The sequence below is a fragment of the Hirundo rustica genome, chromosome 20, assembly GCF_015227805.2.
Source record: "Hirundo rustica isolate bHirRus1 chromosome 20, bHirRus1.pri.v3, whole genome shotgun sequence".
Taxonomy (NCBI): Eukaryota; Metazoa; Chordata; class Aves; order Passeriformes; family Hirundinidae; genus Hirundo; species Hirundo rustica.
In genome coordinates this window covers 8,609,400-8,632,477 of record NC_053469.1, presented here as the reverse complement: position 1 = coordinate 8,632,477, position 23,078 = coordinate 8,609,400, and the positions used below count along the sequence as shown (strand labels likewise).

Sequence of the window (23,078 nt, the reverse complement as noted above, 5' to 3'; positions counted from 1 at the left end):
TCCAACCCCAGGGGAGGGCTCCTGGTGTGGTGAAGCCAAACCTCCCCCTGGAGTGCTTTGGGAAGGAAAATCAGCACACGAGTCGTCCAACTGCATTTATTTCCTTCAAAAATAGGTGATTTCTTCGTACAAAATACCACCCCAGTGGCTCTGCTGGGCGTTAAAAAATAGGGGATAAGGAGAGAAAAACATCGTTTGGTCCTGGCTACTGCATTTGGGATAATTAACCACAGGTTCCACACGCTGCCATCGCGCCCTGGCTGGGCTGAGGGGGTCACAGCTTCCAGCTTGGGGCATGGGCATGAGCAGAGGCAATCAGAGACTCAAAAAATCCTCTTTTAAATCCCCCAAACCTCTTTAAAATCCTCCCAACCCAGCCCTCTCACCCCCAAAAAAGGAGGAGGGGACAGTCCCATTCCCAACCCCTCCGGGCTCATGTCAGGATCAGGCTCAGGGGGAGCTGGGAAGGCTCCAGATCTGAGGCACTCACCGATCCCCCCCTGCAAACGTGGGCATTTTTACAACAAATAAAAGCAAAAATAAATACATTTGACACTGGCACTTCAGGTAGGTCCTACAGATAAACACAGGCTGAGGTGCTGGGGGTGGAGCAGGGGAGTTGGCTGGACCTATCCCAGGAAAAGCTGCCCCAACCACATCCTTTTTCCCTAAAAAAATAGGCATTAACTCCTTCAAAACCCAGCTGGGAGGAACAGGGGCTCCACAGACCCCACACCTGCTTTGGTCTTTACCAGCCCAGATTCCTTGAGGATCCCAGGGGGAACACCTCAAATCCTTCATTTTGTTTTCTGCCTGGATGATGCTGTGGGTGGCCACATCCAGGGATGACCAGAAAAAAACCCCACAAATGCCCGAAGGGTTGTGCTGGAAATGCAAACCAAAATATTTATATATATATGTATCTGCAAAAAGATATATCTGCAGAATCAGATACAGATCTGTTACATACACAGATCTATTTCTGTCTGTCTCTCCAGATATAGACATAAAACTAAATATAGATATGCCTATATCTAGATATATCCATTTATAGATACACATATATCACACACGCACGTTGTAGATCATCAGTCAACACTCACAAGAGTGATTTAGCTGCTTACTAGTTAAAAAAAAAAAAAAAATTCACATAAAAACTGCCAAAAAAAGCAAAGTTTCCTCAGGGAGGATCCTGCTGGGTTCAAGTCCAAGGGTAGAGGGCACAGCCTAAAGGCTGGGAAGGGCGTTGAATAGGGAATCCCAGGGAACCCCAGGGAACCCCGGGTATCTGCCCACACGGGCACAGAGGTAAACACAGCTGCCAAGGGGGCTGGACCCACACCAGGTCGGAGCATCCCCAGAAGTGCTCGGGGTGGGGTGGCCGCTGCCCCGGGCGGGGACACAGCCCCACGCCATTGGTCCAGGGGACGGTGCTGCGGAATGCTGGAGACTTCTGCCCTCACCTTCCCCCCTCCTGCAGCTTGGGGGGGGTCCTGAGAATGGACAGGCAGACGGACAAGCCGTGCAGGAACTGCGGGGACAGCGGGAAGAGAGTGGGAGCCAGGGCAGGAGACACCTCCAGCCAGATTTGGCAGGGAGCAGCCAGCGCAGGGACGCTGAGGGGGCCCATCCTCCTGCGGGGCCCATCCATCCTCCTGTGGGATCCATCCATCCTCCTGTGGGATCCATCCTCCTGTGGGATCCATCCTCCTGCGGGATCCATCCTCCTGCTCCTTGGGGCCCATCCTCCTGCAGGACCCATCCATCCTCCTGCGGGATCCATCCTCCTGCTCCCCGGGGCCCATCCTCCTGCTCCTGGGGGCTCGGAGGGCTCGGAGGTGCCGGCGGCTCCCTCAGAAGAGGCAGGAGCCGCGCAGGCCCCGCTCCCTGCCCAGCTCCGCGGCCAGCGCCCGGCTCATGCGGGTGGTGGTCAGCCTGACGCTCTGGGCAGCCTCCACAGCCCTCCTCAGCGACCAGTTCAGCTCCTCCAGCTCCTCCAGCTCCAGGCTGAGGCAGCGGCGGTGGCCCTGGGGCCGGCGGGGACGCTCTGCCCGCCGCGGCCCCGCAGCGGCACCCAGGGGGACCCCGGCCAGGGCGGGGGCTGAGGTAGGAACTGCCGGGGAGCAGTAGCTGCCAGGAGGAAGGGACATGGGCTCGAATCTGCTCACCCCACAGGGCTCTGTGCCCCCACGGGGTTCTGTGCCACCCCCCGACCTTATTTCCGCCCCTCTCCTCCATGCCCACCCCACAGCACCACCGCCCACCCCAGAGGAGCTGGTGGCCGTGTCACCCCATTGCCATGGGATCCCTGGAGTGGGGACAGCACCTCCCGGGTTCCCCCTCCCCCCCTGGGGGATGCTCTCCCCTCCCCGAGCACCCTCCCAGCCCCAGGGCATCCTTACAGCACGGAGGGCACGTAAGGCACGAGGGGGACGGGTGCCAGGCAGACGGTGGCAGCGGTGGCAGCAGGGTTGGCTGCCAAGTACCAAATTCCGGGTTGCTCCGGCTTCTCGGCTGCAGCCCGGGGGCCTGGGGGGCAGGAGCCAGCAGGGCCACGCTCTGCTGCGGCGAGGAAGGTGGTTAGATGTCCCCAGGGGGGTCAGGTGTCCCCAGGGGGGACAGGTGTCCCCAGATGTGTGCGAGTGGCAGCCCCAGGTGCCATCATCCCCCGTGCCACGCTGGGCAGCCACTGCTGGGTGGGGACAGTCCCCAGGCATTGTCAGGGGGCTGAGGTTGTTCCTTGTCCCACCGCTCAGCCCCCACGCAGGGAGGAGCTGTGCCAGGCATGTGTCACCCTTTGTCACCCACCGTGTGTGGCCGTGTCCCCGCTGCCTGCCGCGGAGGGGCCCATGGGTGCCCGGCAGGTGGGGCAGGATGTTCTCCTCGGGGTGCTGTGCTGGGGCTGCCGGGGGGCATCACCTCCCCCAAATCCAGCTGTGGAGAGAGGAAATCGGGAATGTCCCATGCAGAGCCAGCCAGGGGTGCTTGGGAAGAGCTGAGTGGTTTGGGGGGGACGATGAGATGGGAGGGGGGCTTTCCCTGCAGGGGGTCTGCAAAGGTGGGCTCTGCACTGGGACAGGGACAGGGACAGGTGACGCCAGGAATTCCAGGATTCCCAGGAAATCCCAGATGTTTCTGCCCACGAGGCACAGGCAAACACAGATGCCGAGGAGGGTTTGACCCGTGCAGGACCCACACGAGGTCAGGGCACCCCCAGAGCTGCCCAGCTTGGTCCCCTTGGGGCACAGTGGGGTCTGGCCAAGGGACAGTGGGGACAGCCTCAGGCCGTGAGGAATTCGCTTGTCTCTCCGCCCCCCCAAAGCCTCTCCAGTTAATTAATTAAGGTCATTAGCAGCTGTTAGGGGTGGTAGGGAAAGCTGGAAGCCACTCACCTGATGCCATCCTGCCCTTGTGACATCGGGGACACCCCGAGGTGCCCGGCTCTTCTCGGGGTGCCGGGGTGGCACGCGGTGTCCCCGCCTGGTACCATGTCCCTGCCAAACCCCAGCGTGAGCACGGCCAGGGTCCCCAGGGCGAGGGTGGCCGCCTTCAGCCCCACCACCAGCACCCACCTGTGTATTGTCCCCGAAATGTCACCGCCCCCGGGGGCTTCCCAAGGCGCTTCCGCAGGGCGGGGGGTGCCCGGGGCCCGGCGGGGGAGGGCTCGGACTCGGAGGCTGCGGCGGAGGACAGGGAAGCGGGGTGGGATGCGCTGGGGCCGAGCTCCAGACCTGCAGGATCCGCCCTGGGCTGAGCACTCAGAGGCCCGTGGGGCCACCAGGACCTGGTCCCCAGGGTGCTGCAGCCCCAGGACACTGCTGCGTTCGGGGAGGGGACGTGGCGTGCAGGGAGGAGCGTGTCCCCTCTGTCCCCACCCCGCTGGGGTCCCACTTACCGAGGTCCAGCTCCGGCCTGTCCCGTGGCAGCGATGCCGACCTCCCTCTCCGCGGGGCTGTCACCCCGGGGGCCACCCTCGGGTCCCTGCGGAGGGGACAGAAATGCTGTCACCACCTCCACCCACCAGGCTGCAGTCCCCTCAAACCAAACCCCTCCCCGCTCACAGCAGGGGTGGGGACAGGCTGAGGCTCGGGGTGTCCCCACGCTGCCCCCCACACCCCCCAGGTCCCCCCCACCACCTACCCCGAGGGCGCAGCGCCCTGTGGGGACGAAGGTCCGCTGGCCACCGGCTGCCTCCGGGCCGGGGTGACACGGGGAGCGGCTTTTCCCTCGGGATAGCTGCGGGAGCGGCGCAGGCTCTCCTCCAGCCGCAGCCGCAGCCGCCACACCTCGTCCTGCAGCGCCCGGATGGCCTGGCTGCCCCAGGACAGATGCCACACTGAGGGGGGGCTGCAAGGGACCCCAGCAACGCTGGGTGCCCTGGGGGAGCATCAGTAGCGCCTTCCCACATCCCCCATCCCCACCACCGGCACACAGCGGCTGGGACGCTCCCCAAAACCAAGCCTGGGGCCGGGCTGGGCGCAGCGGGTGCCTTTGGGGGTCCCTGTGTCACCCGGGGGGGGTTTGGCCTGGTTTGGGGCGGGGGGGGACACTGCCACTCACTCGCGCTCCAGACGGGAGCCCAGCAGGTCGCAGTGAGCCGGCTCGAGGGACGGCAGGTCGGGGGACAGGAGGGTGGGGGACGGCGTCTCGGGGGACGGCAGGGGGCTGCTTGGGCTCCTGGCCATGGCGGCGGGGTGGCCACCGGCGCTGGCACAGCTCCTGCCTCCCACCTCCGAGTCCGTGTGAGCTGCGGGGGAACGGGAGGGGAGTGAGCCGAGAGCAGAGATTGGGACACACCTCCCTCCAGGGAGGGTGACACCAGCACACCGGGGACACCACAAGGAGCCCCATAAACCGGAGCCGCAGAGCCAGGACCCCCCCCGATCTCTGTCCCTCGCCAAGTCCTGTGTACTCACTGCCGTCACCCTCGGGGTCCGGCCCCCCATCGCTGCCCGCGCTCTCGGGCCAGCGAGGTGGGGAGCTGCTCTGTGAGGGGCTGCTGGGGGGCAGCCGGGGCCCCCCTGAGCCCCCCGGGGAGTAGATGCCCATCAGCGCTGTCTCGGAGGGAAGCGGGGTCTCCTCTCTCTTCCGTGGGGGGCGCAGGGCGCTGGGGATGGCGATGGAAGTTCCCAGCGAGCCCGGAGTCCTGGGGACGGGACGGCTCATGCGGGCAGGGCTCAGCCCCGGCCACTCTGCACATCTCCAACCCCGCTCCTCACACCCTCAGCGCCGCTCCCACCACCCCCGTTCCGCTTCAATCCTCCAAATCCCGCAGGCAGGGCCCGTGGGCCGTACCCTGGGCCCGGGGGATGCTGCTCGGGGCTGTGCGCGGGGGGTGACACCCTGCTGGCCTCCGAGCCCACGAAGCCGCTGTCGGTCTCCGGGGACACGATGCGCTGCTCCTGCAGAGGCACGGGGAGAGCAGGATGAGTGCCAGCACCCCGGCGGGCTCCGGGGGAGCTCTCGGCCGGGGACCCGCAGCCCCAGGGACTCACCTTGCGGGGCCCGTGCTGGGCGGCGGCGCTGCCCGTCCCACTGCTGCGGAGGGACAGGGACACCCGTGGTGGCCCAGGGACCCCCGGGAGGGGTTTGGCAGAGGCTGGTGGCTCCTCAGCAGTGGCAGGGGAGGTGTGGCCCCGTGTGTCCCCCAGGTCCGGGGTTCCTCTGGGGGGAAGCGTCGCAGCTCTCCTCTCCGGGAGGTGCCTGTGGGGAGGGGACGGAGCAGGAATGATGGGGCAGAGCAGCCCCGGATGCGGGGAAACGTCCTGCTCCAGCTCTCCCACGGAGGTCATTAACACTGAGGTAAAACTGGAGACCTGATGCCAAACCCCTCGCTCACCCCTGCCTGGGGACTTGACCTCCCACAGCACTTACACGGGCAAGGTCTCGAGGTTGGGCCCCTCCTCGAGTGACCGTGTCCTGCAGGGGACATTGCTGTGGCCACCGTCCCCTGCCGTGGGTGCCTCCACCTCTCCCTGGGACCCGCTCTCGGCCAGGCTCAGCTGCTCCAGGCTCAGCGACTCCGGCAGGGACTTGAAGTGCTTGTACCTGGGGGGAGCCGCGGGCAGGAGCGGGTGGCCTCGGGGACGTGCTCCGTGCCCGTGTCCCCTCTGCCCCGCTCTGAGGGCACTCACTGCTCCAGCAGGTCCCCGAAATCCTCCTCCACTTGGCGCTGCTTGTGCCAGAGGGGCCAGGGCAGCCCCCCTGCCACCCCCTCGCCGTCCCCTGCTGTCCCCCAAGCACCCTCCACCAACGCAGGGCTCTGTGGGCACCGCAAAAGGGGCTGAGAGAGGCAAACCCCCATAAATGCAGTGGGGTGGGGAACCTTTGCCCCCCTCGCTCACCTCGGGGCACGGGGAGTGGGCGGCCGGCGGTGGAGATGGGGGGCAGGGGGGCTGCGGGAGGAGCTGAGGGAGGGGCTGAGGGAGGGGCTGCCGCCTGCCCCCCGGCTCCAGCCGCTCCTTCAGCCCCTCCAGGCGCAGCCCCAGGCGGTAAATCTCCCCTTCCACCGACCTGCGAGACACCAGCCATCAGTGCGCGGGGGACGGCGACCCCCGGGGGCTCTGGGGATGGGGTACAGGGGGATCGAGCACGCACCGGTCAGGATCAAACCCCGCCGCAGCCTCCGGGAGCTGCTGCCGGCCCCGCAGGTATTCCCGCTCCAGCGCATCCTGCGCGTCCTTCAGCATCCTCATCCTCTGCGGCACAAGGGTGCGGGGTCCGAGCCTGTCCATTGGGCCCCGGGTGCCGCCAGGCCCCGTGCTCCTGCCGCGCCCCCGGCTGGGGTCCGGGAAGGGGCTGACGCACCTGGAGCTGTTCCGAGGGCTTGGGGGTCCCTGCACGCATCCAGCTCTCGAAGGATTCCACCTGGCCGGGATTGCACGGGCTGAGCCCGGCCCTGCTGTGCCCCTCCTGGGTCACCCCCAGAGACTGCTCCAGCGCAATCCCCCACTGCAGCCCCCTCCCCAGCCTTCCTTCCTTCCTTCCCAGCTCCTTCCCAGCATCCCATAACACTCTCCCTCCCCACAGCCCCTCCCGCAGCACCTCCCCCAACAGCTCCAATCCGTCTGCAGCTGCCCCCAGCCTATCCCTATAGTCCCCCCCGAACTCCCCCCAAATCCCCTACTCCCAGCCCCACCCTGCAGCCCCACAGCCCCCACCAGCACTCTCCCCGCTCCTCGCAGACCCCAGCACTCCCCTCCGCAGCTCCCCTTCCCCGCGTCCCTCCACGCCCCAGCAGCCCCCCGGTCGCTACCTGTGCCTGCAGCCTGCGGCTCTGCCCCGCCAGTGCCCGGGTGAGCCGGGGCCCGGGGCAGCAGCACGGCTCGGGGCAGCTGGGGCAGCCCCCCCCGGGCAGGGGAGGGCACCGAGGCTGGGCCGAACCTCCCCGCTCAGGCGGTCCCGGGGCTGCAGCTGCGAGAAAACACGAGGACAAGTGACACCGGTGACAGCAGCGCGGGGAAGGGGCTGCGGGGGAGCATGGGTGAGGTGGGCAGGGAGCATGGATCAACACACCTGGCGAGGCCGGGGCCGTGCCGAGAGCCGCTGTCCGTGCCTGCGGGATGCTCAGGGTCATCACTCGGCTGCCGGTGCCCACGGTGCCCACGGCGAGGCTGCGGCTGGGCAGTGGCGGGTCGGAGAACAGGTTCACCTGGGCAGGGAGAGCGGGTTTGGGCAGGCAGCCCGCGCCTCGGGGCGCCCTGAGGCACCTCCTGGGCACAGCAGCTGGGTGCGGTGAAGGTGGGGACATGCGTGCGGGGGGGCGGATGGCACGGCCCTGCCTCAGTTTCCCCACGCACGCGGCGGTGCAGGGCGGGAGGTGGCAGAGGTGACACGGGGACGCGCTTCCGCCCTCGGCCCTGCCATCTCAGAGACGTGCCCCGGCCATTCCGGGGACGATCGGGCCCGGCCGCCGCCCTGGCACGGAGGGGACCCCGCCGGGCCAGGGGGGCGCGCTGGTCCCCGGGCTGCTGCGGTGGCCTCTCCTCCCTGAGCTGGCACCGCTCAACCGCGGCTCCCCGGGAGGAGGAAGAGGAGAGGGGCCGGGGGAGGAAGACACAACAAATAACCTCATGGAGGGGGGAGCAGAGTGGGGACCCCCCCAGGCATCCTGACCCCGCCACGCACCCTGGCGCCCAGGCGCAGCTGGTCGATGGTGTTCTCAGCCTCGGCGTACTTGGTCAGCAGCTTGTGGTAGTCGTCCTGCGGGGAGGGGACACCAGTGGGTGACAGCACCCGGCACGGGGGGTGCTCGGAGAGGGGGCGGATAACGGGGAGAGGCGGCAAGGGTGGAGGAGTCTCATGGGTGGGGTGCAGAAACCCCCTCTCCAAAACACCCGACCCTCACTTCTCTGTGTGGGGAGAGCCCCCCCTCTCCTCCCAGGGCGACAAACACCTCTGGGGTCACAAGCTCCGGGGGTGTGACCGCCACTCCGGGGGGACGTGAGCATCCTGCCTCCAGGCTGCGCACCGCCCACACCCCGGCTCCTTCCCTCCCACGCAGGATGGGGAAGGCGCGACCAGCACCAAACCCCATCGGTGTGCCGGAGACAGCGACACCCCCATTTCCCCCGCTCCCCCCGACCCGTCCTGTCCGGCGGAGCCGGGGGGAGCTGGGGGCTACCTGGAGCTGCTGCACCAGCGCCGTGGCTTGTCTGGGGGAGCTGAACTCCTGCGGCAGCGCGGCCGTGCTGGGGGGCTGCGGGGACACCCCCTCCCCGCTGCTCAGCAGCACCTCCCGGACGATTTCGGCCGGGGATTTGAAGCCGATGGGGCCGCCGGGGCCGCGGGGGCGGGCGGGCAGCACCCGGCCCCGGGGTGGGCGGTAGCTCTGGTCGAACTTCACCCGCGCCTCCACCTTGGAGAGGTCGGGCAGGGGGTGGTTGAGGCGCCCTCGGCCGTACTGGGTGCCCTCGGTGCCCGTCCGCCTCCGGGGGCTCAGGGACCGCGACTGCCGGCCGGGTTTGGGGGGCACCGCCGCGGGCGCTGCTTTCTTGGGCGCTCGGGATCTGCCGTGCCCTTGGGGTGCCGGGGGATTCCCGGCGCCCTGGGGATGCCCGGTGGGTGCCGAGCCGGCGGTGCCGGGGGCTGGCATCCCTGCGCCGGCTGTCTGGGGCTCGGGGACGCGCTCGGGGCTGGGGGAGAGGTGCACGGGGAGGCTCCGTCTCGGGGTCCGCTCCTGCCTGCGCCCCTCGATGGTGTCCCCGGCCGTGCCCCAGTCCCGGTGCTGGCGGGACGGGGTGCCAGGGCCGGGGCTGGTGTCCGACAGCCCGGAGGTGTCTCCGCCGTCCGTGCCGCAGCCCCGGGGCTGGCAGAGAGCCCGGCCGTCCCTCACCGCCTCGGGGCTGCCGCTGGAGCCCGAGCCCCAGCGGCCCTCAGAGGACAGCTCGGGGTAGGGCTCCCCATCGCTCTCCGCCCCCCAGGGCCCCTCATCCCCCCCGGAGCTGCCCCGCTCCTCATCCTCCTCGGCCGGGTCCCGCCGCGGGTGCCAGCGCCCCTCCTCTGCCGGGGACCCCTCCTCCAGCTCCTCGCTGTCACCTGCAAAACACCGGCAGCTCGGGGCTGTCGCCACCCAGACCCAGCCGCTGTCCCCGGGCCCCTGGAGCCCCCCCAGGGACATTTGGGACCCCCCCGTTTTGGGCAGGAGGGAGGGCAGGACTCACCCCACGGTGGGCTCCTGGCACCCTCCCCCCCCAGGCCGATGACCCCATCCTCGTCCATCCGCCTTTCAAAGTCGTCGTCTTCCTCCTCCTCCTCCTCGTCCTCGCCCCGCCAGCGCGTCAGCTGTGTTTGTGTCCAGCGCAGCCATGGTGCCGGGCTGCCCATGGCCGCCGGCCCCGTCACTTGTGTCGCTTCATGGCCCGGCGGCGGTGGCGGCGGGCTGGGGACCTCCTTGCCGCGAATGTAGGTCACAGCATCGCCGCCGCGTCCTGGGGGGGCCGGGGGAGAGGGAGGGATGCTCAGCGGGACATGGTGGGCTCTGTTTGAGGTGTTTCCCCCGCGCTGTCTTCCCTGTCCCCCAAACCCCGGGGACAAGAGCAACCCCCGATGATGGGGGTGACACCCTCGGGTCAGCCCCCCCCGCTCTGTATCCCACCCCCAAACTGGGGCTGCCACACCTCTCCCAGCCGTGAGGTCCTCGTGGGGAAGGAGCCCCTCAGGGCCACCCCGAAAGGTTTGTCCCCACCCTGCGGACCAGCAGCAGTGCTGGGGAGGCAGGAGCACCCCAAAGACCCCTCTGGATGTGGGGTGACAGTGAGAGGGATCACGGCAGACCCCTGACACACAAATCCCACTGATGATCCCAAAGCAGGAGCTCTCCCCTCACCCCCACTCGGGGTTTCCATCAGCGCCGGATGCCGAAACCCCAAATGTGGGGTGTGGCAAGAAAAGCCATGAGGTTTTCCGACCAGCGTCCCCTCTGCTGGATTTGACCCCCACAAGCCCAAATTTTGGCCTGGGGGGCCAAGCCAGGCACCAGCAGCCCCGTGCAGGGGACACTCACCCTGTGCCAGCAGCTCTAGGACATCCCCATCACCGTGACCCCACGGGGAGTCCTTCTGAGCACCCCAAAACCCTCCTGTGCCTCTGGGGCAGCCGAGCTTTTGCAAAAGGAGGAAATGATGTTTCCTGCAAGTTTGCAGGTGGCCACAAAAGTTTTAACCCCATCCGGCCCTGCGCAGTGGGGGTTGAAAGCTCCTCCCGCAGCATTTTCCATCAAAACCTTTATTTTTTTAATCCAGTTCAGAGCAAAGTGCTGTAAGAAGAGAGGGGAGGGAGCTCCCTGGGACCATCAATAGTTAGGTCCAAAAAACATCAGCATGAGGATCTTCCAGGAGACCTAAAATTGAGCTTTTAAGCCCCAGAATTCAGCCAGGTGGACCCCATCCTTGGAAATTTCCCCAGATTTCCAAAGGGAGGGTGCAGCTGGCCCCATGCCGGGATGCTGCTCACAATCCCAGGGATGCTGTGGCTGCACCCAGGAGCTGTGGCCTGTCTTGGCACATGCACAGGCAGCCAATTAAGCCAGCTCGTTACTGTGTAATTAGTGGCACGCAGAGGACAGCTTGACGAGCTAGTGAAACCACAGCACGGCGGCTGCTCTTAGCCAGAGGGTGCTGTGGTGATTTTGGGGTGCTGCTGGCTCAGGGATGATGGTGATGAGGAGTAAAACCTACCCATGGCCCTCTCATCCACTCCCAAGCCTCAGATCCACTAATTCCTTGGGTGTTTGTGAGCTTTGAGGTTATTTTCCAGCACCACCTGGCATCGAGGGCATCATCCTTGCCCCAGCCTTGCTCCCAGCCCTGCCTGCATCCTCGGGGCATTCCAGGCAGGAGCAAACCCCAAAGCATCCCTTAGGGTCTTGCAAACCTCCCGGGGGGTTTGCATGAGGTTTTCCCCCGCACGCTGAGTGGATAACTCCATTCTCCACACCTGGAGATGCTCCACAGCTTCTCCTGCCACCGGGAAGGACGGGGCTGCCCGTGGGATTCTTCCATCTCTGAGCTATTGGAACCAAGGAGGGATTTTGGCTTTAGCTCCTCCCCAAGCTGGGATGTTTCCAGCCCCAAGTCCTTACACACACCGCAGAGATCCCCACCTCGAGCCCTGCAGGATCCCAGAGCCATGAGGAGCCCCAAACACCAGGGCCAGGATTCCCAGTGGGACAGTGCTGGGTGAAAGGAGCCTGGGGGTCCTGTTCTCATGGGGTAAAGGGGGTAAAACATTCCAAACCCATTTCTGGGGTTTCTTTAACCCCATCCCAGGCAAAGGACGGGCATTTTGCACCTCTTCAAGGAGACCATGCCAAACCCACATGCCACTGGCTGTCACCCCATTTCTGAGCAGTGGTTCCCATGTGCACAGCCCACAGCAGCTGCAGTCTGCAGGATCCACTTCCAAACCTCCCACAATTATTGCTCTCCCAGAAAGTCCCTCTGCTGATGGTCACGGTGGCAAGAGAGAAAAATCCCGGATGGTTTTCTCCGACTCTGAGTGATTTTCTGGCTGTTTCTGTGCTCTCGGGAGCACAGAAAAGCTTGAAAAACGATGTGGCTTCGTGCTCAGCAGCCACAAATCAAGCAGAAACAATCCCAAATGCGTGCGCAGAAATACATCCATATATTTTAATTTCCTCTATGAAAGCCAGGATTTTTGCAACAGGCGACTGGAGGGGAAAAAAGAAAAAAAAAAAAAGCTAAAAAGAAATTTAAAAGCCTCAACTAGAAAACCCTGAACCCTGCTCTGCCCCAGCCCCTCTCCTGCCCTACAAACCCCAGCCAGGGCTGTCCCAGGCTGTGGCTCAGGGCAGAGGTGCTCAGCCGAGGGAGGGATGCTCGCAGCGGTGCTGAGTGCTGCCTGTGCCTGCCCTCGGCTCCGAACCCCTGATCCTTCCAGCAGGCAGAGATCCCGTCCCTATCCCATCCCTGCCCCGGGGGAAAGACCGAGGTGCGAGGCTGAGCCCGCCCAGCTCATCACACGTGTGGGGCAGGGCAGCAGCAGCCATCAAGGCCAGCACCAAGCCATGGTGGCTCCTGGGTTTATCGGCGGTGACAGCACAGGAGACAGGAGCATCCTCCGCCCCAGGGCTCGCTCGGTGCCGGGGAAGGGGGGGACAGGGCTGCTGTCACTCTGCCTTCACTGCCTCATCAACCCCGGGCAGGGCAGGGGGGCTGGGGAGTCTTTAAACCTCCCACTTCCATCCCCACATCCCCCGAGTGATGTGGAATTCCCCTCCTTCCCTGTGTCCCAAAGATCGCTTGCCTGGGATGGGCTAAAGCCCCTCCTGCACACCCGTGCCCGCCAGGGATGCAGGGGGGCTTAACCCCGTCCCAGGCAAGGGATGCATCTCTTTTACATTTCACCTCTCTTTTACATTTCGCATCTCTTTTACATTTTGTATCATCTCTTTTAGGGAGGTCTGAAGGAGGCCAGAATGGCCTCGGGCCGAAACTTGGCAAGGGATGTCTGCGCTCCAGGAGGGAGAAATTCCTGGTGTATAAACCCTTTTTTAAAGCCCACAGAGCCCCGTTTTTATAGGCATGAAAGAGGGCAGAGAAGCGGAAACGCTGCGTTCTTAGTTCGCATTATTTCCTACCAGAACAAGGGCGGGACCGTCACAGCGAGGAAGAGCCTGACAAACCTCCACGCTCCTCCGACAGCACACGCCTGTCACCGTCACCCCAAAGCCCACGTGTCACCCCAATTCCAGCGGCTGGAGGAGCCATGCCCCCCCTCAGCCCCCCATACTGGCACAGCCCCATGGAGAGGCACCAAAACCTCCTGGAATTGTCATCTTCCCATCACTCGCACCGAAGCAAAGCCCCACGGCAGGACAGCTCCTATTTCCCACCCTCTCCCTGGCACTCGGGCCCTCCTGCGCTCGCTGGGGACACCCCGGCTGCGCCCCCAGGGCACACAGCCGCAGGGCCGGGTGGCCGTAATGCCCCGAAGGACAGCCTTAATCCCCGTCTGGAGAGCGCTGCCGCTGTCCCCGAGCCACAGCCGCTGCCTCCGAGATCCCCGCTGAGCCCAGGGCAGCGAGAGGCGGCGGGGACACGGCCGGGCAGCTGGAGATCGTGCTGCGGCGAGCCAGCCACGGCTTCTCTGGGCAGCCTGTGCCACGGCCGCAAGCCTTCACAGCAAAGAATTTCACAGCAATATCCCATCCTTCCCTGCTCTTTGTTAGTTTGAAGCCGTTCCCTGTGTCCTGTCCCTCCATCCCTTGTCCCCAGTCCTTCTCCGGCTCCCCCGGAGCCCCTTTAGGCCGTGGGAGCGGTTCTGAGCTCTCCCTGGAGCTTTTTCACGCCCAGCTCACCCAGCCTGTACGGACGGTGCCTGCCCTGCCGCGCTCCCCGCCTGCCCTTGAACTTTCAGAAGAGATTTAAGCCTTGCCCGGAAGGTACCGAGAGGCTGCGGCTGAGCACGGGACACCCGCGGGCACCCACACTGCTGCCCTTGAAATAAAACACGGAACTGAAGCTGAACGCTGCCCCGGCGACTTCCTCGGAGGAGCCGCCGGCAGCTCCCGGCCCCGCAGCCTCCGCCGAGCCCCGGCCGTGCCTCCGAGCCGCCTCCGCAGCCCCTGACGAAACTCTCCCGGAATCCTCCGGCCCCGGCGGGGAGGAGGCACCTCCACAAGAAAAGTTACGACAAGTTTCCTCGGGGCCACGAAGGCTGCGATGGCGTGGGGAGGACACGCGTCGGCCAGGAGCGGCGCGTCCCGCATCCTCCCGGGGTGTCCCGCATCCTCCCGGCGCGTTCCGCATCCTCCCGGGGTGTCCCGCATCCTCCCGGGGTGTCCCGCGTCCTCGGCCGCAGGGACCCCGCCGGGGCTGGGGGTTCCCCCGCTCGGCCCAGGGACCCCAAGCAGCTCCCGGCTGCCAGCCAGCCCTGCCCGAGCCGGGCTCAGCGGAGCCGGGAGCTCGGGACGCGGCCCCGGGATGGGGCCCGCGGGCTCTGCCTCCGGCTGTGCCTCCGGCGGCTCCTCGGGGGCCCTCTCCTTCCTTCCAGCTGCAGCAGGCGGCTCGCAAGGAGCAGCCGAGCCATTCCCGGCCCCCCCGGGCACAGCTGGGGCACATCTGGCCCGAGGGCACCGCTGGAGAGGCGCCCCCAGCCCCGCGAGCGCCGCGCGATGCCCACCTGTAGGGAGAGCCCGGCCCGGGCCCCTCGGCCGGCGCTGGGGCTCCGGTCCTGATCCCGATCCCAGTCCCGGTTCTGATCCCGATCCCGATCCCGGTCCCGATCCCGGTCCCGGTCCCGATCCAGCCCCGGCCCGGCCCCGCCGGACAAAAGCGCGGCCCGCGGCGCCAGGGGGCGTGGCCTCCCCTAATTAGCATACCCGCCGCACTCCGCCAATCCGCGCGCGGAGCCGGAGGTCGTTAGCATAAATCCCGCCCACCCTTCATTTGCATATCCAGCGGCTGACGGCCAATCAGAACCGAGGCTCAGGGGACCTCATTGGCATAATTTATGCAGCGCGGGCACCCCCTGGCGGGGCGCTGCCCATTCCCGGGATCCCATGGGATGGGGTGGGATGGGATGGGATGGGAGTGGGAGGGAGTGGGATGGGATGGGATGGGATGGGATGGGATGGGATGGGGTGGGATGGGGTGGGATGGGATGGGGTGGGATGGGGGTGGGATGGGATGGGGTGGGATGGATGGGGTGGGATGGGGTGGGATCCATGGGATGGGATGGGATGGATGGGATGGGATGGGATGGGATGGGATGGGATTGGGGTGGGATGGGATGGGGTGGGATGGGGTGGGATGGGGTGGGATGGGATGGGATGGGGTGGGATGGGATGGGAAGGGATGGCCAGTCCCAGAGATCCTTGGCAGGGATTGAGGTGAGAATGGGGAAGGGACGGGGTAGGAACGAGGAGCAATTGCAATGGGAACGTACGAGGTGGGATGGAATGAAATGGGGATAGGACTGCACATGGGATAGGACAGGAGTAAGGACTGGATGGATCAAGGCTGGGGCTGACACAGAGCATCCCCTCCCAGCCCACCACCACCACCACTGCACTCCCACCCACCCTGCCAGCCCTGGGAAGCTCCCAGGATATCAGGGAAAATATCCTGGCACCCCTGCCCATTCCTACCCCTCCTCCCAGCCCCGAAGCAACCCCCCAAGAGCAGCCTTTTTTCTACCCTGATAGATTTATTGAAAAATTAAAAGCACAAGCTCTGTATATATAAATACGACGACATTGCCAGCGATTTACAAGGCCTCCAGTTGCTCTCTCTGCATCCCCACCTGTGGCCGGTGCCACCCACCTGGACACCTTAGGGACCCCCCCAAAGGAGCAGCAACCCCCCGAAACTCCCTCCGGCCCGAGCCCTGGGCCCACCTCGCTGTGTGTGTGGCACTCCAATGACAGCGGGGACACCCGCACTGCGCCGTGCTCCTGCCCTGCTCCCAGCCCGGCCGAGGGGGAGAGGATGTCCCCTACCCCGGAGAGGGCAGGGACGGAGATTTGAAGGGACGTGCCCGTTCTCAGCCTGCCCTGCCCAGGCAGCGAGCCTGCGGCGGGCGCGGGGACGCTTGGGGACGAGCTGGGGGTGTCTGTGCGTGCGGGGCGGCGCGGGCCGTGCGCGGTGGGACGCTGCCGTCCCAGCCTCCATCCCCATCCCAGTGCTCCCCACCCGCCACGCCGGCGCCGCCCAAACCCCGCTCCTAAAGGGCGACGTTGAATTCTGTGACCAGGAAATCGATGTAGTCCTTCTCCTTCAGCTTAAAGGCCTCGGCGATGATGCGGGCGGCTTCCCGGTGCTCTTTTCCTCGGAGTCCTGTGCCGTTCACCTCCAAAATGACGTGTCCCACCTTCAGCTTCCCGCAGTTGTGTGCCGAGCCCCCCCCGCTGCAGGGGAGAGAGAGGGGTCAGCTCATGTTTCCCACCTCTCCCTGCATCAACCGGGGCGGGGGGAAACCCAGGAAATATTTCATATCTGACACGATGGATGTGAGATATTTCACTTTTTGGAGAGAGGGGGTGAATTTGGCTTCCCCCCTGCTCGCTCCTGGAGTGTGACGCCAGCTGGGGTGGCCAAGAATAACCAAGGAAGAGTCAGGTCTGCTTTTTTTTTTTATGTAGATAACTTGAATTTTGCCCCAAGTAAACGGCAAACAGCGAGACAGCTCCAGAGGGCTCAGTTCCCTGGCTCCCATCCACCACTCCCCCTCCTCAATCCTCTGTCTGGCAGCTTCCAGACATCTGGAGACAGCAGCCAAGCTTTCCGGGCTGCCCTGATCCTCTCAGAGATGTCTGGAGCAAACAGCTGGCTCCCAGGAGGTGTGTGCTGGGATGGGATCATCCACGGGACACAGACACTGGCCTGGGGAGGTGCAGGGCTGTAAGGGGGGCACAAACCCCCCACATCCCCCGGGGCACGGCTGAAGGGCTTTCCCCAGGCTGCCCGGGGAGGACAGGGACGGGATGCACGGGGCGCTGTCCGTCCCCGCCCGCCCTACCTGGATAGTGACGATGCGGGGCAGCGGCTGCCGCGTGTTCGCGCCGCCCTCGATGGCGATGCCCAAGGTGGGAGCGCTCTTGGACACCCGGATCAGACACGACGTGGGCTCCAGGAGCCCTGGCTGTGGGGACAGATGGCAGCACTGCCGAGGGGGCCCGGACACCGTGTGCCAGCCCTGCTCCCTCGGCCAGGGCCCCGCAGCAGGCAGGGACACTCTGGCTGCCACCACCGAGGGACAGGCACAGCCTGCAGGTGCTCTCCGACTCCTGACACCTACAACCCCAACTCTGGGCACGTCTGGAAGGGTTTGGGAAGGAGCAGAGCAGCTCTCTGCCTGCCTGCCTGTGTCCCTCAGCCTCACCACCATCAGAAACCCTCTAAATTATGTCTGACACCCGCTGCCACCCTCCCTTTGGGTGACAGGTGACTTGTGGACGTCCCTTTAGAGCCAGGAATTCTCCCATGCCTCACGCAGCTGCTTGCTGGAGCTGGGAGGGATGGGATTTACCCAGGACACAGTTAACCACCTCCACAGAGCCCCTCTCACCCGCTCCTGACCCCTTTCCCCACAGCTCAGCCCCCCCGAGAACTGATTTGCCTCAGCAGAGGATAAATATCCCAGCTAAGCACGAGTGGTTGCTGCCTGGGGGAGTGGAACGGGCCGGCCAAGGCAGTGGGGCACCCCTGGGTGCCCCCTCCCACACAGAGCAGCACCCCAGGCCCCCCTCACCGGCTTGGAGGCCCCTTCTGCCGCCCCCTCGCTCCTCGTGGCCTCCTTGAGGCTCCGGCTTTTCCCGGGGCCCGGCTGCCGGCTCTTGTCCTTGCCGCTCGTCTCGACCTCCCCGATGTCCACCCCGCTGTCCTCGCTGAGGGTCTGCCCGCTGTCCGACAGCTGGGAGAGCGTGGAGGCTGGGGAGAGACGCGGTGTTAGCGGCTGGGCAGCGCCGGGGCCGGCGCCGGCCGAGCCCCACGGGCCACGGAGCGAGGGCAGCTCCCGCTCCCAGGGCTGGGCAGCTCCCCTGGGACTCACACCGGGGCTGCACAGCAAGGCTCCCAAGCAGAGCCCTACAGAGCCGTGGGATCGCTGAGGTGGGAAAAGCCCTCTCAGATCATCGGGTCCCACCACGAGACCAGCACCGCCGAGGCCACTTGGAAACCGTGTCCACAAGTGCCACATTGACACGGCTTTTAAACTCTTTCAGGGACCACTGCCCTGGGCAGCCTCTCCCCTTGCCTGGCCACTCTTTCAGTGAAGAGCTTTTCCCAATATCCAACCTGACCCTCCCCTGGCACAGCTTGAGGCTGTTTCCTCTTGTCCTGTCCCTGTTTCCTGGGAGGAGAGACTGACCCCGACCTCGCTGCACCCTCCTGTCAGAAGAGCAGAGCCGTGCACAGGCAGCATCAAGAGACAAGCGGCCTCAAACTCTGGTCTGGAATCCAACCCAGATCCCAAACTGGACAGAGCGGGAGAGTGATGAATTCAGGGATCGTGCGGGAGGCCACAACAGGGTCTGGGAGGAGACGGCGACGAAGCCAAGTGAAGAGGTGCTGCCACATAGGAGCTTTCTGCCCGTTGAGGGTGGAGATCAAGGATGGAGACCAGGTGCAGACGGAGACTGGAAATGTCAGCAGCAGCAGCGACCCGCGGGGAGCGCCGGCTGCAGCGACAGCGCCGCGCCACACGGGGGCGACACTGCCACCCTCACTGCTGGGACCGCAGCGCGGGGGGGCGGGGGCGCTCCGGGACCCCCGGGATTGCCCTGGATCCCCATGGATCCCTGGGATTGTCCTGGATCCCCCTGAACCCGCGGGATTGCTCTGGATCCCCATGGATCCCTGGGATTGCCATGGGTCCCCCTGAACCCGTGGGATTGTCCTGGATCCCCCTGAACCCGCGGGATTGCTCCGGATCCCCATGGACCCCCGGGATTGCCATGGATCCCCATGGACCCCAGGGATTGTCCTGGATCCCCACGGACCCCCAGGATTGCCATGGGTCCCCATGGACCCCCAGGATCCCCCTGGATCCAAGGGATCGCCCTTCCCTCTCCATCTCTGAGACCCCTCCTGGGCCCCCTTTCCCTCTCCATCTCCAAGGGATCCTGAGACCCCTCTGGGGCCCCTCGTCCATCTCCATTTCTGTTCCCTCACCTCCACTTCTCTTTCCTCAGATAAACGTGAGTCCCAAGCTGAGTGTGGGCACAATTAGAATTTTTTATCCCGCCCAAAATACAGTTAATGGGAAAGGATCAGAATTATTTCTGGTCCTGGAGATCACAGAACGGCCTGGGTTTGAAGGGGTCTTAAAGCTCATCTCATCCCACCCCCTGCCGTGGGCAGGGACACCGTGCACTAGACTGAGCCCTGTCCAGCCCTTGGGCACTGCCAGGGATCCAGGGGCAGCCACAGCTGCTCTGGGCACCCTGTGCCAGGCCCTGCCCACCCTGCCAGGGAACAATTCCTGCCCAGTCTCCCATCCAGCCCTGCCCTCTGGCAGTGGGAGCCATTCCCTGTGTCCTGTCCTGCATCCCTTGTCCCCAGTCCCTCTCCAGCTCTCCTGGAGCCCCTTTAGGCTCTGAGCTCTCCCTGGATCCATCTCCTCTCCAGGTGAGCACCCCCAGCTCCCTCATTCCCCATCGGAGAGATGCTCCAACCTTGGGATCGCGAGACCCGAAACCCTGAGATCCGTGTCCTGTCCCATTTATCCCTCTCCCGACACCCCGGCGATGTTTTTTTTTCCAGCTGCTAATGTGACACCCACCTCTGGCCTGGGGCAGGGGCCTCACTTCGTTGACGTCGGGCTCGCTGTTGGGCTGGTGCACCTCCACCATGATGAAATGCTGGTTGGCCGCGGCCTGGGGGCTGCCCTTGTCCGGGGGAGGGGGCGCGGGGTGCGGGGGCGGCGGAGGAGGGGACGGGGACGGGGGGCTCCGGAGGGTCTCCGGGGACGGGCTCTTGAGGCGGGCTGGGGACTGCACCCTGGGGAAGGGCCCGATGGGGTGCTGGCCGAGCAAGGAGAGCTGGGCGTCCGCTGGCCTGCGGGAGCCCTGCAGGGACGGGGAGATGGTGGCGTAGATGGCGCCGGGGGCAGAATCCTCGGTGGACGTGGAGGTGACGCTGACCGCGTCCTTCTCGGGGGCGTTGGCCGGGGGAGAGGGGTTCCGGGGGGCCACGAAGAAAAGGCCAGACTGGGAGGACTCGGAGGAGGGGCGCTTGGGCTTGTCCTTCGCCGGGAAGCGGTGCTGGGCGGAGGAAGGCTCCAGGGGCTGGGGGGCTGACGGAGGAGGAGGAGGCTTGAAGTTGGGTGGTTCCTCTGGGAAGGAGGAGAGATCATCCTGCCAAAGCAAGCGGAGTTTGTAGGACGCCGTGCCCGGGCCCAGGGTCAGCGCATCTTCATCTCCTCGCGCTGAGCACGGCTAAAGGAGCCGGTTGTTACAGAAACGCCTCCCTGACCTGGCAGTGGCACAGAAACACCTCCCTGACCTGGCAGTGGCACAGAAACACCTCCCTGACCTGGCAGTGGCACAGAAACACCGCCCTGACCTTCCCACAACGAGAATATGACTCACAAATGAGCGCAGCCGCAGAACAACCCCCCCGACCTTTGGCTTGCACAAGGCTGCTCCTCCGGCCCCCTCTGATGAACTGCACCCAGTGACCCCCCTGGGGGTTGGTGTGGCGGAGCTGCCCAAGCTGAGGCACAACCCAGGACCCCCCCTGTGCCCCCTGCTCCTTACCAGCGACACATCTGGCAGGGTGTTGATGCTGCTCTGGTGGCAGTCCCCAGCTCCCTCCAGTTCTGACGTGTTCTGAGAGGGCAGAGAAGGAAGAGAGAGCCATGGCACAGCAGCAGGAGCAACCAGCACGGCGCCAGCGTGACAGAGGGATGCTCCAAACCCCTCCCCAAAGGTTTTTGTCTCCTTGGGGGTGCCCTGGGGACCCCCAGCTTTGTACAGGCTCTCCCAAGGTAAGGAATGTGCTCAGAGGATGGTGTGGCCTGAGCTCCTCTTGGCCCAAATCAGCTGCTCCCGCCAGATTTGGAAGGAGGGGAGGAACCAGCCCTGAGGGTTCAATACCTGGATGTTTTTTTTTTTTTTTTTTTTTTCCCCAGAGGAAGGACAATAGAAATTTAAAACTCTCCTCCCCTGCATCCCAGAGCAGTGGGTCTCAGATGCAAAGAGAAGCCGCCGTCACTTGTGAATGAGCCCGAAAATGTCATCAGGAAATGCCACACCACAGTTCTGAGGATATCACAGCTCCAGAAACCCAGAAGGGATTTCCTGTGGGAATGTGTCAGTGGGGATGGGCCCAGGGACAGGCAGTGGGTGCAGCCAAGCAGAGCTTGGCTAGGTCATGGGGGCAGAGCGGGGGGCACAGCGGAGCTGGGGGTGCAGCTCTGCCCTGGGGAGCTGTGCCTGGCCCTGCTGAGGGAATCCTCTCCCAGGAGGGACCATCCCCAGCTCCCCAGGGCAAACCCAGCCTCAGCCTCCCCTCGCTCGGCGTGTGCTGCTCCTCAAGGCTGCACTTGGCTCCTGCCAGCTCGCAGGGCTGTTTGCATGGGGCAGGGCACAGTTTGTGCTTAAGTGCCTGCTCTTTATTGCAGGGTAAACAGCTGATTAGCTGAAATGCTGGTGCATCTGCATCTCCCCCAGCTGCTGGAGGCTGCTGCTGTGCCTGTGAGATGTTCACGGCCCAAAATAGACACGGGAGACAATTAAGACCATTAGAGGAGCAGCAAAAACATTGATGTAAAGTGCTTTTATCCCTGTGGCTTCTGAAGGAGCCCTGGAGAATAAGAACACAAAGAAACAGCTTGTTCAGGGAGTGACAGGTAAAGCCTCGCTTGGGAAACCTTCCTCTGGCACGGGGTGCTTCCATGCTCAGTTATTCCAACATAAAGGCTTTTTAAAGAGAATCACGGAAGGATTTGGGTTGGAAAGGGCTTTAAAGATCATCTAATTCCAACGCCCTGCCATGGCAGGGACACCTTCCACTGTCCCAGGCTGCTCCCAGCCCCGTCCAACCCGACCCTGGACACTGCCAGGGATCCAGGGGCAGCCACAGCTGCTCTGGGGAATATGACTGGCAGCAGCCAAACTGGCACAGCTGTGTCACCACTAAAATGGGAATAATCTGCCCAATGCCCCCTAAAACCCGCCAGGGCCATTTCCCCCAGGCCTGTGCCCGTCACAGGCCCTGTCCCGGCTCTGGCCTGGCAGCAAGGAGCAGTGTGTCCTGAGCCACTGTCCCCCAGTGCCACTGCCAGCTCTGTGCCCCCCAGCCTGGGACACTGACGCTGCTCCTCCTCCTCCTCAGGGCACCTCTGGCTGCTGCAGTGTTTGAGCAGGAGATTTGCCTTTCCCCAGGCTCGGTTCTTCGGGGGCAAAGGCAATTAAACAGTGATTGCTGGGGGCCATAACACACGAGGATCCTGAGCACATTTGCTTTCATGGCTATTTCGGGGCTGTGCCTGCCTGGATTTCCCTTGAAAGGCTCATGGAAGCCATTGCCCTGAGAAATGAGTCCCTGTTGAGAAGGCTGCTCCCTCCTGTTCTTTTACTCCATCTGTTTTCCAGTTCCTTGTAGAAACTGGGGCCAGGTGAGGCCCTTCCAGCCCCTCCTCAGAGCAGCTGGGAAATGTCTGTCCTTCTCCTAAACAGTCCCCAGCAGGGGTGATGGAGCTGCAGAGCATCTCTCAGACCCGAGGACGGTTTTCATTTGCAGATTAAAGGATGGAGAAATTGCCACTTCCCCGGGGAACACAGCCCAACCTTTAATTAACCTCTCAGCTCCAAATCAGTCCCCTAATTTCCAGTTACTGCTAACGAGGGCTTTGCTGAGCTACTCAGCCCGAGTCCTGCAGGATTTCTGTTCGGAACAACTGCCCCAGCCTGGGAATAATCCTGGCTTCCCTCCTTCCTTCCCTTCCATCTCCCCCTCTGCAATGCAGCCACAGGGATGGAGGAGCCACCAGCCTCTGCTCCAGATTTCAGGGGCTCTAAGCATGCACAATGAACTCCACACAGTGGTTTCACTCTGCCCTTATCCTCCTCCTCTGTGTGGATCATTCCCAGCCCGTGGGAACCCTCCACGTGG

The 23,078-nt window shown here is 64.4% G+C and overlaps 2 protein-coding genes across 2 annotated transcripts in view; both read right to left on the bottom strand.

Annotated features, from left to right (window-relative positions):
• Positions 1 to 90: 90 nt before the first annotated feature.
• Positions 91 to 14,776, bottom strand: AKNA (AT-hook transcription factor). Its single transcript, XM_040083607.2, is given in 24 exon segments — positions 91 to 2,130; positions 2,403 to 2,562; positions 2,809 to 2,934; positions 3,393 to 3,494; positions 3,573 to 3,731; positions 3,896 to 3,981; positions 4,141 to 4,314; positions 4,561 to 4,600; positions 4,602 to 5,146; positions 5,296 to 5,402; positions 5,496 to 5,703; positions 5,875 to 6,048; positions 6,135 to 6,262; positions 6,345 to 6,513; positions 6,598 to 6,698; positions 6,808 to 6,867; positions 7,256 to 7,407; positions 7,516 to 7,651; positions 8,128 to 8,202; positions 8,624 to 8,950; positions 9,125 to 9,344; positions 9,384 to 9,537; positions 9,663 to 9,929; positions 14,644 to 14,776. Coding segments are annotated over 23 exon segments (3,843 nt in total). The 5' UTR covers positions 9,826 to 9,929; positions 14,644 to 14,776; the 3' UTR covers positions 91 to 1,853.
• A 950-nt stretch (positions 14,777 to 15,726) lies between these two features.
• Positions 15,727 to 23,078, bottom strand: part of WHRN (whirlin) — a 48,368-nt gene continuing 41,016 nt past the window's right edge. Inside the window, exons 8-12 of the mRNA XM_040083531.2 lie at positions 20,720 to 20,791; positions 19,744 to 20,317; positions 17,713 to 17,891; positions 16,976 to 17,103; positions 15,727 to 16,369 (exon numbers count right to left, since the gene is read on the bottom strand). Of these exons, the coding sequence (XP_039939465.1) occupies positions 16,186 to 16,369; positions 16,976 to 17,103; positions 17,713 to 17,891; positions 19,744 to 20,317; positions 20,720 to 20,791 (1,137 nt within the window). The 3' untranslated portion in view covers positions 15,727 to 16,185. The remainder of the gene's footprint in view (positions 16,370 to 16,975; positions 17,104 to 17,712; positions 17,892 to 19,743; positions 20,318 to 20,719; positions 20,792 to 23,078) is intronic.